The 16,438-nt window shown below is 49.2% G+C and overlaps 3 protein-coding genes across 3 annotated transcripts; 2 read left to right on the plus strand and 1 right to left on the minus strand.

The window, feature by feature from the left end:
- The first annotated feature begins 8,019 nt into the window (after positions 1–8,019).
- On the plus strand, positions 8,020–8,719 carry LOC141161155 (histone H1.01-like). Its single transcript, XM_073645924.1, has one exon. It carries the CDS (start codon positions 8,065–8,067, stop codon positions 8,710–8,712), a length of 648 nt encoding a protein of 215 aa, XP_073502025.1. The 5' UTR covers positions 8,020–8,064; the 3' UTR covers positions 8,713–8,719.
- A 1,203-nt stretch (positions 8,720–9,922) lies between these two features.
- LOC141161395 (histone H3) lies at positions 9,923–10,333 on the plus strand. Its single transcript, XM_073646205.1, has one exon. The coding sequence runs from the start codon at positions 9,923–9,925 to the stop codon at positions 10,331–10,333; it is 411 nt and encodes a 136-aa protein (XP_073502306.1).
- Positions 10,334–13,400: 3,067 nt separating this feature from the next.
- LOC141161156 (histone H2A type 1-like) lies at positions 13,401–13,925 on the minus strand. Its single transcript, XM_073645925.1, has one exon. The coding sequence runs from the start codon at positions 13,900–13,902 to the stop codon at positions 13,510–13,512; it is 393 nt and encodes a 130-aa protein (XP_073502026.1). The 5' UTR covers positions 13,903–13,925; the 3' UTR covers positions 13,401–13,509.
- Positions 13,926–16,438: the final 2,513 nt, after the last annotated feature.

The raw sequence follows: 16,438 nt of genomic DNA on the forward strand, positions 1-16,438 counted from the left end.
CACGGGGCCTCTGTTTCTGTCAGTATCTCAGTACTTGCACAAGAACATCAAAAATGTGCTGCACCAGCGGTTGCAGAGGTACACAGGCCAGGAATTATCTACACTATCTGACTACCACACAAGCGCCCATCTATCTAGCTCATATCTCTCATTACACAGGAGAACACTGAGCTGCGTCTGTCTCCAGCAGTGACATGGATATAATGGCGCTGAGGGAACATGGCCGCTTTTTATATTGAGAGGACATGTGATTTCTGCAGCCAATTGCAGAAGCCCTTATGTCTGGACAGTGTAGATGCTTCTTGCGTTATGATTGGCTGGCCGCGCTTTCCTCAGTTAAAGTTACCGCCCACAGGAAAAAAAACAAAACAGTGTGCCGCTGATCTGACCTGTTCTAAACTCTCCACAGCCCCCACAATCACCTGGCACATGTCACCGCTCATCATACACTTGCACTATGCTAACAAAATTGTTCAAAACGCCGTGGTTGCCCTGTATTCACGATCCCGCGCAAATTCGTCGAACTTTTCCGATTTTAGGAAAATTTGCTCGCCTTTGCGAACACAAATCCGAATGTGCCATATTCGTGCCGAATTTGAAACTTTCGAACATTCGCCGAACAAATTCGCTGAACACTAATACCCATGTCTGGGTGTGAAGGGGTGCATGGGAATAGACTCTTCAAAAAAACCCACTGGATTTGAGTTTATGTTACGATGCTATCATCCAGAGGTATCGAGAAGTCTGGCCCAATCCAACCCTTGTTTATTTTGATGAGTCAGCCTGTCAGCATTTTCAGTATTTTCAGTTGACAGTTAGATGCTCCTATCAGTTATAATGCCCCCGGCGGCACTAAAAACCCGCTCTGACAAAACGCTAGTGGTAGGGCAAGCCAGGACCTCCAAGATGTAGAGAGACAGTTCATGACACGTGTCCAGCTTGGATACACAATAGTTGTAAGACACAGAGGAATTACGGAGGACTCTGGTACGGTCAGCAAGGTACTTCTTCAGCATCTTCCAAAACTTTTCCCTCCTTGTGAAACTACCCCGCTCATAAGGGCCTGGGCGCTGGGAGGGTCTGAGAAAACTGCCCCACACCTTTGACAGTGTTCCCCTGCCTCTGCTGGATTGGAGTTCTGTTTCTCTCACCTGCACTCCTTGGTTGTCCAAGGAACTGTGACCTCTGGCGCCAGCATTGTCAGCAGGGGATTTTTTTAGTAATTCTTCAACAAGGGCCTTCTGGTACTGCAACATTTTATTAGACCTCTCAGTCACAGGAAGGAGAGATAGAAAGTTCTCCTTGTAGCACGGATCTAGAAGTGTGACCAACCAGTAATTACTGTTGTTCGAAATACGTACAATGCGAGGGTCACAGAAAAGGCAGCGGAACATAAAGTCAGCCATGTGCGCCAGACAGCCAACAGCCAAGACTTCCCTGTCCCCACAAAGAGGACAACTGTCCATGTTCTCATCCTCATCCTGGTCCTCCTTCTTGTCCTCCCCCTTTTCAGTCCATCCACGCTGAACAGACGGTATGAATGTGGTGTGGATAGTACCGTCTTTAGCGCAGGAAACCAGTTCCTGTTCCTTCTCCTCCTTTTCCTCCTCATTATCACCCAATCTGCATTGAGATAAGGTGAGACTGGGATGTGTGGAATCACCCTGTAAAGTTCCTTGCTCCATCTCATCGTGCTCCGCCTGCAATGCCTCCTCTTTAATTGTGAACAGAGAGCGTTTCAGTAGACAGAGAAGCGGGATGGTGACACTAATTATGGCGTCATCGCCGCTCACCATCTTGGTGGAGTCCTCAAAGTTTTGGAGGACTGCACAGATGTCATACATCCATGCCCACTCATCAGCTCTAATGTGCTTAGGCTGACCTGAATTACAACTGCCTGTTGAAGCTGGTACTCAGCAACTGCCCTCTGCTGATCACAAATCCTTCCTAACATATGCTGAGTTCCAAAGTGTGGTGATATCACACACTAGTCGGTCAGCTAGAAGCTGCAAACGCTGCTGAAGCACTGTCAGGGCAGCAGAAGCTGTAGCTGACTTTCTGAAATGGGCACACATGGCATACTTTCAAAAGAAGCTCAGGCCGCTCTGGGTAGGTTTTGAGAAACCGCTGAACCACGAGGTTAAGCACATGGGCCAGGTATTATACGTGTGTGAGGTTGCCAATCCTCAGAGCCGCCACCATGTTCCGGCCATTGTCACCCACGACCATGCCTGGCTGTATGTTCAGTGGTGAGAGACAAAGATCTGCCTGCTTTGTTACAGCTTTCAACAACTCTGCAGCAGTGTGCAGTTTGTCGCCTAAGCAGATAAGCTTCAGCAGAGCCTGTTGCTGCTTGGCCGAGGTAGTGATACAGTACTTTCAGCTTCCAGCTGATGTGGTCCTTTTTATAGATGGAGGCTGAAGAGGAGGATGAGGTGCAGGAGCTTTAGAATGTGGGGGCAATCCGGATTGACCCGGGGCCCGCAATCCTCGGCGTCGGGAGGATGTGTACCGTCCCAAGGTCCGACTAGGTCCCGGCTTCCATTATATTAACCCAGTGTGCCGTCAGTGAAATATACCATCACTGGCCAACTAGTCAGGTGCTTTGCTGTCATGTGCCTGAGCATACTGGTGGTGGTCAGGCTGGTAGTTTTGCTGCTCCTGCTGATGCTGGCATGGCAGATGTTGCAAATAGCCTTTTTTGGGGTTATCTTGACAGTCTTTAAAAAAGAGCCAGACTCTGGAAGACTAACAGTTGGACTGGCAACTTCTCTCGTATTGGTGTTTTGGGGAACAGTTGCCTGCCTTGTGTCTGTGGCCACCCCACTGCTTCTTCCTGCTTGTTGTGGTTATACGCCTCTCTCCCTCTCTGCACTGCTCTCCTTGCTATGCATGTTATTTTGCCAGGTTTGGTCAGTGACTTCATCGTCCACCACCTCGTCTTCCACGTACGCACCCTGGGCCTCTTTCTGACTTGCTGGCAATTGTGTCTCATCATCATCCACCTTTTGCGACAGTAATTGCACTTTCCCACCGTCGCCTTCGTGTGATCGTGGCTGCTCAAAATTTTGGGCATCACTACATGCGTTCTCCTCTTGCCCCGATTGAAGTGGACAAAGCGAGAGGCCAGAATCTATCAATGGAAATGTGAGCAGCTGTTCGGAGTATCCAAGTGTGAGATCACTTGTCTCTGGACACTCGGTATGGTGGGAGGAAGGAGGATCAGGGTGAGGATTATGTGGTCCAGAGTCACGGCTACTGAGACTGGACCATGTGGAAGAGAGGGTGGTGGTAGTGGCAAACTGATTGAAGCATTATCTGCTATCCAACCAACAACCTTTTCACACTGCTCTGTCTTCAAGAGTGGTGCTCCGCAGCCCCCTAAAAAGTGGGACAGGAAGCTAGGTTGACATGTGTGTGCTTGTTGTGCTCCCTCAGCAGGCACAGTTTCATCTTGCCCACGGCCTTGGGCTCTGCGTACGCCATCAGCATCACGTCCACTTTCCCGTCCCTTACCATGCACCATGTCCATTTTAAATGGAGTATAATATTTTGCAGCTTCCAAAAATATCAGGATTAATATCACAGTAATATCTCACCACATGAGATGGACAACTTTCTCTACTTGTATAATGCAGGTAAACAGTATGCAACAGCGGAGACACAGGGGGAACAAATGTATATTTCTTTTATTTAACAACTAATATAAACTGTAAAACATGTACTATATTGTAACAATTTGTTTACAACATTTGACAGTAAAATCAGCCGTAAACCACATAACAGAATAAATCAGAATACACTAGAATTCAGGGGCTGGTAGTTTAAAATGATCTATTGGAGGGAAGGGGAGTTAGATTGTCATTAACTATAGTGGGCAAGGGGTAGTCTTTTAAATCTTTGGCAATACTCTGTTCCTATCACAACTTGCTGCCCGTTTCCCCCGTAACTCTCTATCCACTTTTGCAATGTCGCTCTGGCGTCTGCTGGTCCCAGTCTAACTATTGTCTTTCCCTCTATCCGTTCCCGGTACCGTATGTCCCTGTCAGAGGTAGCGTCTCGTCTCGCGTGTCATTCCTGGTCACTGACCTGACCGTGAATCTCCCATCTGACACCTCCGGAGCTTCTGCTACGTCACTAGTGCACACGTCTGAGAACCGTGCCACCGAAACCTGTTCCCTTTCTGTCGACCGACATCACCCGGCTGAGGAACCTTGACTGTAGTGATGGGTCGGTCGCGAATAGTGATGAGCGAGCACTAAAATGCTCAGGTACTCGTTGCTCGGGTCGAGCAAATTGGAATACTCGGGTGCTCGACCTGAGCAACGAGCCCAATGTAAGTCTATGGGAAACTCGAGCATTTTTCAGGCGGCTCTCCCCAGCAGTCTGCAGAGGGCCTAAAAATTACCCAAATCGATGGGAACAGTGCTCAAATGATATGGTAACAGCATGGGGAAGACCCCTGGAAGCATTTCTGACTCCCGGGTCACTGCTGTCTGCAATGTTGTCAGAGGTATTACGCCACTTTTACGGACTCACAATAAAACATACAAAAACGAATCCAAAATGGATTTTCCTGGGAAATATGTCAAGGAACATCCTTTCCAGGGTAATAACTTGTGAATATGGCAAAATAAATAACCAAAACCAAAAATATTTCTCCACACCTTGGGCTATGTTCACACGTAGCGTTTTTGATGCGTTTTTGCACTTTTGCATTGCTTTCAACCAAGACAAATGCATTCACTGGGAAATGTCATTTTACAACCTTATCTGGCCATCTGGTGTGTGACACATCATCAGAAACATGCATACAGTGCCGAAAAGACATGGGAACAGCATGGGGAAGACCCCTGGAAGCATCTCTGACTTCCAGGTCACTGCCTAAAAGTGTGCCCATCATAAGTGATCCTTGGCTCATGCAAAGATGCCTCCCGCCATGCACCTGTCGCTGCAGACTTGCAACAATCACCGTCCACGTCCTTGTCCCAGTGCAGCGTTCAGTTGTCCCTAACCCATTCCTTGGAATGGAAGCGCAAATATGCAGCCAGCCAACCACCCACCCACAGGCCGCAATAATATACTGCCAAATTTTTGACAGCTGCTTGCACTTGAAATGTGGCCTTTTAGGCTCATGGAGGGGGAAGCTGTCCACAATCTTATGGTGGCGGCGACCGAGTATCCATACTCCATACTATCCATATTTGGTTCCCAGCCGCCACTATTTGTCCCGGTGTCTTCTCCACAAGCACGGGTGCCACAACATTACCCGTGCCCTCCCCAGTGAACTTACTGGGAAGGACCGCCTAACCACAAACACATGGACAGGTGAATGTGGCCAGGGACGGTACGGAGCCAGTCCACAGATTTTTTTTGCTGAGTTGTATTTCACCACAGCCATATTAATAGAGCCTATACATTCTCCTGCCTCCAATAATATATACCTGACAGGAGCCTATACATTCTTCTGCCTCCAGTAATATATACCTGCCAGGAGCCCATACATTCTCCTGCCTCCAATAATATATACCTGGTAGGAGCCCATACATTCTGCTGCCGCTGCCTGGGGCGACGCCGGTCCGTCCTCCACAGTGCGCACAGAAAGCCTGAGACTGACCTCCTTTTCACGCACCAGCAGTGTCGCTCTGCGAAGAGGAGGCAGAGGGGCACTGCAGCAGTAGGCAGAGCAGGGAGATCGCTCTCCCTGCTCTGCCGCTGCAGAGGGTCCATCACTAATCATATCGGAAGTGCTTGGGGGAGTGGCCATCGGGACCCTGGGCCCACCGAGGGTCTTCCAAAAGGGGGGGCCAGTTCGCCCCTGCTCACTACAACAAGCTCTCCACCATCACCTCCCGGGAGATCCAGACCGTCATGCGCCTGCTGCTGCCCGGAGAGCTGGCCAAGCACGCCGTGTCTGAGGGCACCAAGGCCGTCACCAAGTACACCAGCGCCAAGTGATCTGCTCCGTCTGCTGCTCCGCCATCACCATCACCCCAAAGGCTCTTCTAAGAGCCACCACACCATCTACATCAGAGCTGTGGCTGCTCCTGTGTCCTCTCCTGTCTACGTCTATTCACAGGGTAAATGGCAGGTGGCGCTAGTAGAGCTGATTAAGCCTTTCTAGACTGATAGTGAAAACTATGAATGAGTTCCTTCACAGCTCTGATCCTTTCAGTAATTTTTGAGCGAGTTGTCCTGTGTTCAGTGGCTTTTAACTCAACCACTTGCTCCCCAGATCAGATATTCCGGGGTCTCCTTTTTATATATTTATCTGTGTCACAGAAGAGCAGATCTCACAACTTTCCAGCCTTTACTTAGTAATTTTCCTCCTGCTGAAGTCCTAGATTCCTCTTTCATTGCCCCCATAAAGTATGACACCCCATAAAAGTGTCCCCCAAACACAGTATGACACCCACAAGGAGAATGCCTCCACATGCACAGTATAATGAAGCTATTGTACCCCACCTCAAATCCCAAGGCAAAGTTTGGTGACCCCAACACAGTATGATCCCCCAATTGTGACCCCTACACAGCCCTCCATACAGCATAATGGGCTTACATACAGTATAATAGCCCCTACACAGCCCTTCAAACAGTATGATGGACCCCACACAAACTTTCACACCATATAATTTCTTTCATACAGTATAATGGCCCCCCACATAGGCCTCAAAATATTATAATGGCCCCACCTAGCCTTCCATATAGTATAATGTGCCCTCCATAATCCTCCATATAATATAATGCGCCCCCCATAATCCTCCATATAGTACAATGAACTTCCCATGGTCCATAGAATATAATGCACTCCCCCTAGCCCTCCATACAGTATATTACACACCCTATAGGGTAAAATGCAGCCCCCATATAGTATAATGCACCCCACAGTCCTGCAATATTATGGGCACCACGTACTCACTGATTTTAAAATACTGTATATTTTATAAAAGCCAACCAGAGTATAAGCCGAGGCCCCTAATTTTACCACAAAAAAATGGGAAAACGTATTGACTCGAGTATGCATGGCCTCCTCATCCCCCATTCCTGGTATGGATGCCCCCCTCATCCCCCAATCCAGGTATGCGTGGCCCCCCTCATCTTCCAATCCTGGTATGCGTGCCCTCCTTATCCCCTAATCTTGGTATGTGTGGCCCCCTCATTCCCTAATCCTGGTATGCATAGCCTCATTATCCCCCAATCCGGGTATGTATGACCCCCTCACCCCCTTTCCTGGTATGCATGGTCACAGTTATCTCACCGGAGATGTTTATGTGTTTGGTTGGGGGATGAGTCGCATTGTGAAGCTGGCGCCTTATCAGAGCTCTTCCCTCCATTACCTGCTGCAGCGTCACAGCTACACACAGGGTCAGACACGATATTACACAGGTGATTGCAATCATCCCCCTATGTGGATAATCTACTGATGTGGATACGTATTCACCCCCAATACTCTGCACATACGGGGTGTACTTATATTACAGGTCAGGGAGGTGGCGGTCAGCGGAGGCCATCGCCTGTGTTACCCTTCTGGGCTCTCAGCAGCTCCAGGTCGTCCCCACATCGTACAATCCGCTTCCTGTACGATGGATATTGTAGGAAAGATCCCTGTGATGGTGACAAGAGCCGGGAATAGGAGGAACGAGCTCCCGCAGCAGTTTTATCTTCGCGGATACACAGTGATGCGCAGATCGGGAGGACGAAGGCGATGATCCCGGGACCTCCTCTCGGCTCTTTCCCGGCATCTCTGCTGGTGACGGCTACAAACGGTCAGTGGAGATGATGGAGAAGAGGAAGCGACAGAGAAAGCGCGCTCTGCTGTCCGGTGTTAGCCGGTAAAGGGCTTTTATCCCGGGCAGGGAAGCACAAGGGGAGAGCGGAGCTCCACTCGGGATCAGCTAGAAGGAGGCGCGGCCTGTGCTCAGTGTCAGCCAATAGATGCTCAGGACGATGCAGCTCAGCAGCCAATCAGTGCGCAGTAAGCCTGTACATATAACAGGCGCCTCCAGCTCCGGTCTCAGCGTTTTCCTATCAGGAGATATTTGTGTTCTAGTTCCGCAGCACAAGATGGCAGAGACCGCACCAGCCGCCGCTCAACCTTCCGCAGAACCGGCCGCCAAATCCAAGAAGCAGCCGAAGAAATCCGCCGCCGGGGGCGCCAAGAAAAGCAAGAAACCCTCCGGTCCCGGCGTCTCCGATCTGATCGTGAAAGCCGTGTCCGCCTCTAAGGAGCGCAGTGGGGTGTCTCTGGTCGCCCTGAAGAAGGCTCTGTCTGCCGGAGGATACGATGTAGAGAAGAACAACAGCCGCCTGAAGCTGGCCGTCAAGTCTCTGGTCACCAAGGGCGCCCTCCTCCAGGTGAAGGGCAGCGGCGCCTCCGGGTCCTTCAAGCTGAACAAGAAGCAGCAGGAGACTAAGGACAAAGCGGCCAAGAAGAAGTCAGCAGCTGCGGCCAAGCCCAAGAAACCCGCTGCAGCCAAGAAAGCCGCCAAGTCTCCGAAGAAGCCCAAGAAGGCTCCGACCGCGGCCAAGAAGAGCCCGAAAAAGGCCAAGAAGCCCGCAACAGCTGCCAAGAAGGCGGCCAAGAAGCCAAAGGCCGCTCCAAAGCCCAAGAAGGTGACGAAGAGTCCGGCTAAGAAAGCTGCTAAACCCAAAGCTGCCAAGAGTCCTGCTAAGAAGGCAGCTAAAGCCAAGAAGCCCGCAGCTAAGAAATAATCCAAAACCGCCCTGTTATTACACCACAAAGGCTCTTTTCAGAGCCACCACCTTGTCCCCTGCAGAGCTGTATAATCAGTGCCACCACCTTGTCCCCTGCAGAGCTGTATGATCAGTGCCACCACCTTGTCCCCGACAGAGCTGTATGATCAGTGCCACCACCTTGTCCCCTGCAGAGCTGTATGATCAGTGCCACCACCTTGTCCCCGACAGAGCTGTATGATCAGTGCCACCACCTTGTCCCCGACAGAGCTGTATGATCAGTGCCATCACCTTGTCCCCTTCAGAGCTGTATGATCAGTGCCACCACCTTGTCCCCTTCAGAGCTGTATGATCAGAGCCACCACCTTGTCCCTGGCAGAGCTGTATGATCAGTGCCATCATCTTGTCCCCGGCAGAGCTGTATGATCAGTGCCACCACCTTGTCCCCGGCAGAGCTGTATGATCAGTGCCACCACCTTGTCCCCGGCAGAGCTGTATGATCAGTGCCATCATCTTGTCCCCGGCAGAGCTGTATGATCAGTGCCACCACCTTGTCCCCGGCAGAGCTGTATGATCAGTTCCCGTATATCCTTCCTCTTCTAGATTATAGTGTGTACAGGGAGCGGCTCCAGTGTTATAATGAATAAGCTTTTCCCCACATCTCCGCATAGAGCTGCGCTGTGTCCCGATCACACCAGTGCAGGTGACCGATCAGTGTAATCAATGGAGGGAAGGGGCCGATGTCCTACAGAAATCTACATCATCCTAATCAATCACCACTTGTAACCTGCGTCTTTATTAGTGAAAGGATTAGTGTGCGGTTATTACTTCGATGTGAGAATTGGAGAACCAGTGATTTGACTGATGATAGAGTAGACCCTGTACAGCTCCGTGTACTGGTGACATAGAACAGTGACGACGGCGGCTCTTGCTGTTGAAGCCGCATGTAGATATGGTGTGACCCTGTGCCAGTATCCGCAGCCAGAAAAGAGTGTGAACAGAGACCCTGCCCCTCTTTATGAGGGCGGGATTACTGGGTGTTGGGTTGATTTCGTGAATAATGATTGGCCGCAGACATCACACGTGTTTTGGCGGCCCATGTTAATTTATGAACTAGCCAATCGAGTTGTAGGGAGCGTGTTCACATGACGCGCTAACAGGAGCAGAGGAGTATAAATATCCCGCTCTCCGCTCCTCTCATCACTTCTGTTCTCCTCTATACAGAGCTATGGCCAGAACTAAGCAGACAGCTCGTAAATCCACCGGAGGGAAAGCTCCCCGCAAGCAGCTGGCCACTAAGGCCGCCAGGAAAAGCGCTCCCGCCACTGGCGGAGTGAAGAAGCCTCACCGCTACCGTCCAGGGACAGTCGCTCTCCGTGAGATCCGCCGTTACCAGAAGTCCACCGAGCTGCTGATCCGTAAGCTTCCCTTCCAGCGCCTGGTGAGAGAGATCGCCCAGGACTTCAAGACCGATCTCCGCTTCCAGAGCTCGGCCGTCATGGCCCTGCAGGAGGCCAGCGAGGCTTATCTGGTGGGGCTGTTTGAGGACACAAATCTGTGCGCGATCCACGCTAAGAGGGTCACCATCATGCCCAAAGACATCCAGCTGGCCCGCCGGATCCGTGGGGAGAGAGCTTAGATCCGTCCTGCACGTCTGACTATAACACAAAGGCTCTTTTCAGAGCCACCAAATCCTCCATAATAACGAGCTAATCCCTCACATCTGCTTCTCTGCCCTGATTATTGAATAATATCTTTATATAATCTATTAGGAGTCTGGACAGTGTTGTGAAGAAATCTAGAAAAAATGCGCAGATTTCTTGGTGTATATGATGCGATCATTATAGGACGTCCATTATCCAGCGCTATCTCCTGTGAACACTCGCTGACTCCTATCAGCCGCACGGGTCTGATCCTGAAAACGCATCAGGATTAAGAGACTAATATCCTCTGCAGCTCTGTAGTAGGTTTATCTAGATAATATTAACCTACATTTTATAAAATCCCCGCCTCCTTCTTTCAAAGTTCTCTGTAAACTGCAGTATCTCGTTTCTTTATATTCCCGGCATATTGCTGGTGTGATGGAGTCACCATTGTTAGAATCAGTTCTGCACTTTGTGTTTATAGAAAGCGGATACTGTTCCCTGGATCCTGGAAAATGATAGAAATTCCTGTATGGAACCAAGAGACCATTGATCGCTCAACACAAGCAAATTTCCTGATATCCGACAGTCCTGAAACTACGTGATACAGAAGGACAGAAAAAGCCTTCAGCCCCTGAGCGGGAACTTCCTATTCGGTAACTACTAACATTAGCTCCTCCCCTTCCTCTGCTGATTGGCTGAACACAGGACGTTAGGGAGTTTGAATTTCCCGCTCCTTGGAGTTTCCGCAGCTTCTACAATGTAATTGTGTTACTACTTCTGCTGTGAAGAGAATTGTCCGGTCTATAGATAAACTCCACTGAGCACATTCATGTAGTCACCTTCCAGATCACAGTGTATTCTCCATTGGATATGGGACCACTGGAATGAGAATCAATCAGCTGCTCAGTGATTTTGTTATTTATACGGTTCCTTTTTTATTTGACCTGAGCTGTTGTCATTATCTTCTACATGAAAATAACAAATGTTCTCTAAATGCAAATCTTCATATGAAGAAACAAGTGATATCTGAGTTTTATGATCTCTGACAATTACAACACAAGTGTTATTAGGAGAAAGTAAATATTGTCATTTCTGATGAGCGGAAAATCCCAGTGGTGGCAAAATATTAAGTTTTATAATTCTGTTCCCAATTGATATCAGTACTGTCGTGCCATTATCGTTTGCAGGAAGAGACCCTCTGTAAGCCAAACTGAGGGGATTCCCGGCTTATGAGCTGGTGTCAGTATCGGAGCAGTGCTGCTGACCGCGGCTTCCTCCCTGCACTGTCCTTAGAAGAGGCAATAATCCTGGCTGCCACAATCCTCCTCAAATCACCGCACCCCAAGAGCAATTCTATCAGAAGTGACAAGCCCATCTTAGAAATGTCAGAGCTCAGTCAGGATCCTATAGATTAGTCGACGGGAGCAGCCAGAATGTCACATGTAGATTGTACAGAATGCACGGGATGATGAGGGGAGTAGTAAGGTGCGGAAATGACCCTTCCTGGACATTAGTGAATAGCATGTTACGAATATGCTGGTATGATGGAAGTGGGGGTTAATCACTGTCAGTGCCGTTACAGGTATATTCAGCAGTGATCTGAAGCTTCTATATGAAGTGTAGATCACTTGCAGCTGGTGTCGTGTCTGCCCTTTTATTTACAGACTGTTTTTGAAACATTTCTCATCACAGGTAAAACATATATAATTAGAAGCTGCGGAAACTGCACAATGAGCGGGAAATTCAAACTCCCCAACAGTTCTGTGTTCAGCCAATCAGCAGAGGAAGGAGGAGCTAATGTCGATTCTGTAAGACCCGCCCTGGAAACGCGTCATCTCTCCGGTCCACCCAGACGCTATATAAAAGAAGAGTCCGTGCGGGTTAGTCATAGTTTCCTGCTGACTATTTGGAAGATGTCTGGTCGCGGTAAAGGAGGGAAAGGTCTCGGGAAGGGCGGTGCCAAGCGGCACAGGAAGGTGCTCCGTGATAACATCCAGGGCATCACCAAGCCTGCCATCCGCCGTCTCGCTCGCAGAGGAGGCGTCAAGCGCATCTCCGGCCTCATCTATGAAGAGACTCGCGGTGTCTTGAAAGTCTTCCTGGAGAACGTGATCCGTGATGCCGTCACCTACACCGAGCACGCCAAGAGGAAGACCGTCACCGCTATGGACGTGGTGTACGCGCTCAAGCGCCAGGGCCGCACTCTCTACGGCTTCGGAGGTTAATTGTGTTCTCTGCTCCATCCTGACAACCCAAAGGCTCTTTTCAGAGCCACCACATCTTCTAAGTGAGAGGCTACAATCTCCTGTGGAATAATAATCCCTGTGCTTGTGTGAATGCCAGTACAAGCTTTATACGCTGTTCATGAGTTAAAAATGTTCACTCATTGATAACTGAGGATACTTGCACTGAAGGGATGAGTTTGTTGTGGTTGGAGTGATGTATAGTATTTGACGGGCTGATTGCGTTCCTTACAGCAATCTGTAGATATCCCGAGTTATGGAAGCAGTATCAGCTTTCTTTAATACAAGATACGCAACTGCTCCCATCAGTAGTGATGTTCCGAGTGCTGCTTACAGAATGGAAACATAAGATCCTGTGATTGAGGACGGGGCTTGTATCAGGCTCAGTGTATATGGAGGCCGCTGAAGGTTCATGACCTCACATAAATGATTAGTGGAGAACCATCCTCTTTTCGATAAGAACCATTACCGTGTTCGGGGAAAGCTGCTCTGCGCTGTATTCTCAGAGGGGTAGAGCTGTGCTCAGACCGCATTGCTCAGATTGCGATCTCCGCTACAAGCAGAGGGGCGGGTAATAATCCGACGCACAAAGAAAGATTGCGCGGGAAACTCAAAACCACCAATTACAGACATCTCAGCAGGCGCCAACCAATACCAGATACAAGTGTTTTCTCCACCGTTTAACTCTATTAGCCGGGTGACTAAAATTAGTATCTGCGCTACGAAATATAGCAGGATCAACCTATTTAATGCTTTACATTTCTGATCTATAGTAAATCATACAGTAGAACATAGAATAGATCGTGTTGTTCTCTCTATATAGTGTGGACCATCGCCTGCTATCAGCGGTGCCGGCTCTGATGAGGAGGATGTGGTGGCTCTTAGAAGAGCCTTTGGTTGTTCGGACAGATGTGGAGGAGCGGCGCTCACTTGCTCTTGCTCGCCTTGCTGCTCTCGGTCTTCTTGGGCAGCAGCACGGCCTGGATGTTGGGCAGGACGCCTCCCTGGGCAATGGTCACCCCACCCAGCAGCCTGTTGAGCTCCTCGTCATTGCGCACCGCCAGCTGCAGGTGACGGGGGATGATGCGGGTCTTCTTGTTGTCCCGGGCGGCATTGCCGGCCAATTCCAGGATCTCAGCAGTCAGATACTCCAGCACAGCGGCCAGATAGACCGGAGCGCCGGCGCCGACTCTCTCGGCATAATTGCCCTTGCGGAGAAGCCTGTGCACACGGCCGACTGGGAACTGGAGTCCTGCCCGGGATGAGCGGGTCTTTGCCTTAGCACGGACTTTGCCTCCTTGTTTGCCGCGTCCAGACATCGCTGTAATCTTATCCAAAATCAATCTCCAATAATGCCGTTTCTGTCTCCCTTTTATCCGCCGCTGCCCCGACCTCCTACCTTATCATTGGATGGATCTGAAGCCGCCAATGGAGAGCAGACGTGTGGAAACACCAATAAGACGCAGCGGGCGCAGCTTACACAGGTCACGTGACTTTTTGTCCATGAGTTTGAAGTTCCCGCTCAGTGGCTGATGGCTTTTCTGTTCTTTGTCCCCATATAACACGAGGTTCTATGACCGACTTATATTGGTCGTTTACATCCCATACAGGAGTCTGGAGATTTTAGTTGAGCAGTCTCCGCTTTCTATAATACAAGACCCGGGGTCAGGGATGCTTCGGTTTCCTTTCATAGATATATAGAGTGAATCAGCCAAAAGCTGTGATGTGCCCCGTGTGTCTGACCTCCTTTTATACGATATACTAGCCAGGGACGCATCCTACATGCGATATTTCAGGGAAGACCAATTCTGCTTTGACCCACCATATCCCCCCGATCATCTCCCCAGTAGTTTAATCCAGTAATTCATGTACAGATCAATTGTACAGCTACAGGGAGGAAGTGTGTGACAGGACATGTACGATCATGTATTGCAGATTCCTCAGAAAATTACACTGTTGTCCGGATCCCATAGGTCAGACATGCAGTTAGGTTATCGGTCATCACACCCTCACAGGAGCTTTATTCCTTTTCTATAGATTCCTGCTCCGTTACTGCTCGTTCTTCTGCTCTTTCACTTGTCCTCCTCCCCTTTATCCAGTGTCAGGACGGGCGGCTCTCGGGCAATATATCCACATGTAGAAGCTCCAAGAATGAAGAGTAGAACAATGAATCCCTTGTTAAGAGGAGAAATATCCCAATACAATCTCTAGATAACATCCTCTAATACCAGATGTAGCGATGTATAACGAATATAGGGGATCTCGGTGACACATTGAGAAAACAAACAATAAGACTCAGATCTGAACATCAATCTCCATCTGTATAATAACAACGATGAAAATAGTAAGTCCATAAAAGATCAGAGGACTTTAGTAGTCTGGAAAGAAAAGTGTTAATATACTATAAGATGAAATCACTGCGGAAGTGCAGAGAGCTCCGATCACCAATCTGATTGTAAGAAGAAGTCTCCCCGGGGAGAAGTGGCCTCTGTGCTGTCAGTGCAGCTGCCGCCTCTTACAGGTTGTTGTTCCTGCAGGATATGGGGAGATATTAGCGGCTGGGCTCAATCAGGAAGACGGATGAGATGAGATCTTGGTTCTGGATCCTTTTCTATCATTATATGTATAATAAATTATGTTTCTAATGCAGATTGTAGAGAATAAATGATACAGCAGAAACATGGACAGCAGTAAGAAGTTTCTGACATTTGCAATCTGTCACCAAGTCATAACTCTGCAGCAATGTCATACATGATAGATACCTCTGTGCACACAGTACATAGCTCTCTGTGCTGCGATTACTACACAGCAGAAATCCTATCATACTGCAGTCAGATGAATGTGTTGATCTTGATATTAACAGGATCAAATACGATTGTGTTGTAGAGGCAGCGAATACTCGCAGGGAATGTGTCCGTATGAGGCAGCTGGATGGACGCCCTGTGTAGCCGGAATACGGACGTCTGTGTGATGACCGCGTCCTGGGCACTGGAGTCTCGGATGGATGGCGGCCTCAAAAGGTTAATAACCTCCCAGAATAATAACAAGGCCGGCACATCCTCCACCTGCCGATCAGGAGAACGATCACATTTGTTCGGGGGCAGACCGCTCTGGAGGAGAGGACCCTGTATTCTCAGCGGGGTAGAGCTGCCCCCAGACCGGATTGCTCAAATTGCGATCTCCGCTATTAACAGGAGTCGTTAATAAATAATCCGGAGGACAAAGAACAACGGTTGAGCGGGAATTTCAAAATCACCAACGGATCTGTGATCAGCCAATGACTGACAGACATCCTCAGGCACCGACCAATACCGGATACAAGTATTTCCTCCATTTAACTCCTCAGTGGCCGTGTGTCTGCTTATTCACCCCTGAATTATACTGGTGCCTTGTCTGCTCCCCCAGCCCATGCTGAGTTCGGTCCCACTCATCCATTATGTGGCAGATGATAAATACAAACTATCTTGGGATGAACAACTGGATTCTGATACATGAGATCTTCAGGATCAGACCCGTGCGGGTGATAGGGGAGAGCGAGTGTTCACAGGAAATGTCCCAGCTGTAGATGGACGCCGTGTAATGACCGGGTCCTGTGCACTAAGACCCCGGCATAACACCCATCAGGCTGCTGGTAGATTATGTGAGGATATGGTCTCACTATCCATATTTGTAAGCCAAACCAGGAGAGTGATAAATGCAGAATATATGCACTGGTATGTATTATACCTTTTCTCTGATTGCTCCTCATCTGGTTTTGGCTTCCAAATACTCAAGAAAAAGACTGACAAAATACTGATCGTGTGACAGTAGCATTATTCGGTCTGTGGTAGGATCGGCGGGGACAATAGCGCCACA

Source organism: Phyllobates terribilis, unplaced genomic scaffold (assembly GCF_046119375.1).
Source record: "Phyllobates terribilis strain yellow unplaced genomic scaffold, ASM4611937v1 Scaffold_9__5_contigs__length_417890890, whole genome shotgun sequence".
In the NCBI taxonomy this organism is placed as follows: domain Eukaryota; kingdom Metazoa; phylum Chordata; class Amphibia; order Anura; family Dendrobatidae; genus Phyllobates; species Phyllobates terribilis.

What these genes read in the sequence shown, in the direction of transcription:
- LOC141161155 (XM_073645924.1), top strand. Translation starts at nt 8,065, where the DNA reads ATGGCAGAGACCGCACCAGCCGCCGCTCAACCTTCCGCAGAACCGGCC.
- LOC141161395 (XM_073646205.1), top strand. Translation starts at nt 9,923, where the DNA reads ATGGCCAGAACTAAGCAGACAGCTCGTAAATCCACCGGAGGGAAAGCT.
- LOC141161156 (XM_073645925.1), bottom strand. Translation starts at nt 13,902, where the DNA reads ATGTCTGGACGCGGCAAACAAGGAGGCAAAGTCCGTGCTAAGGCAAAG.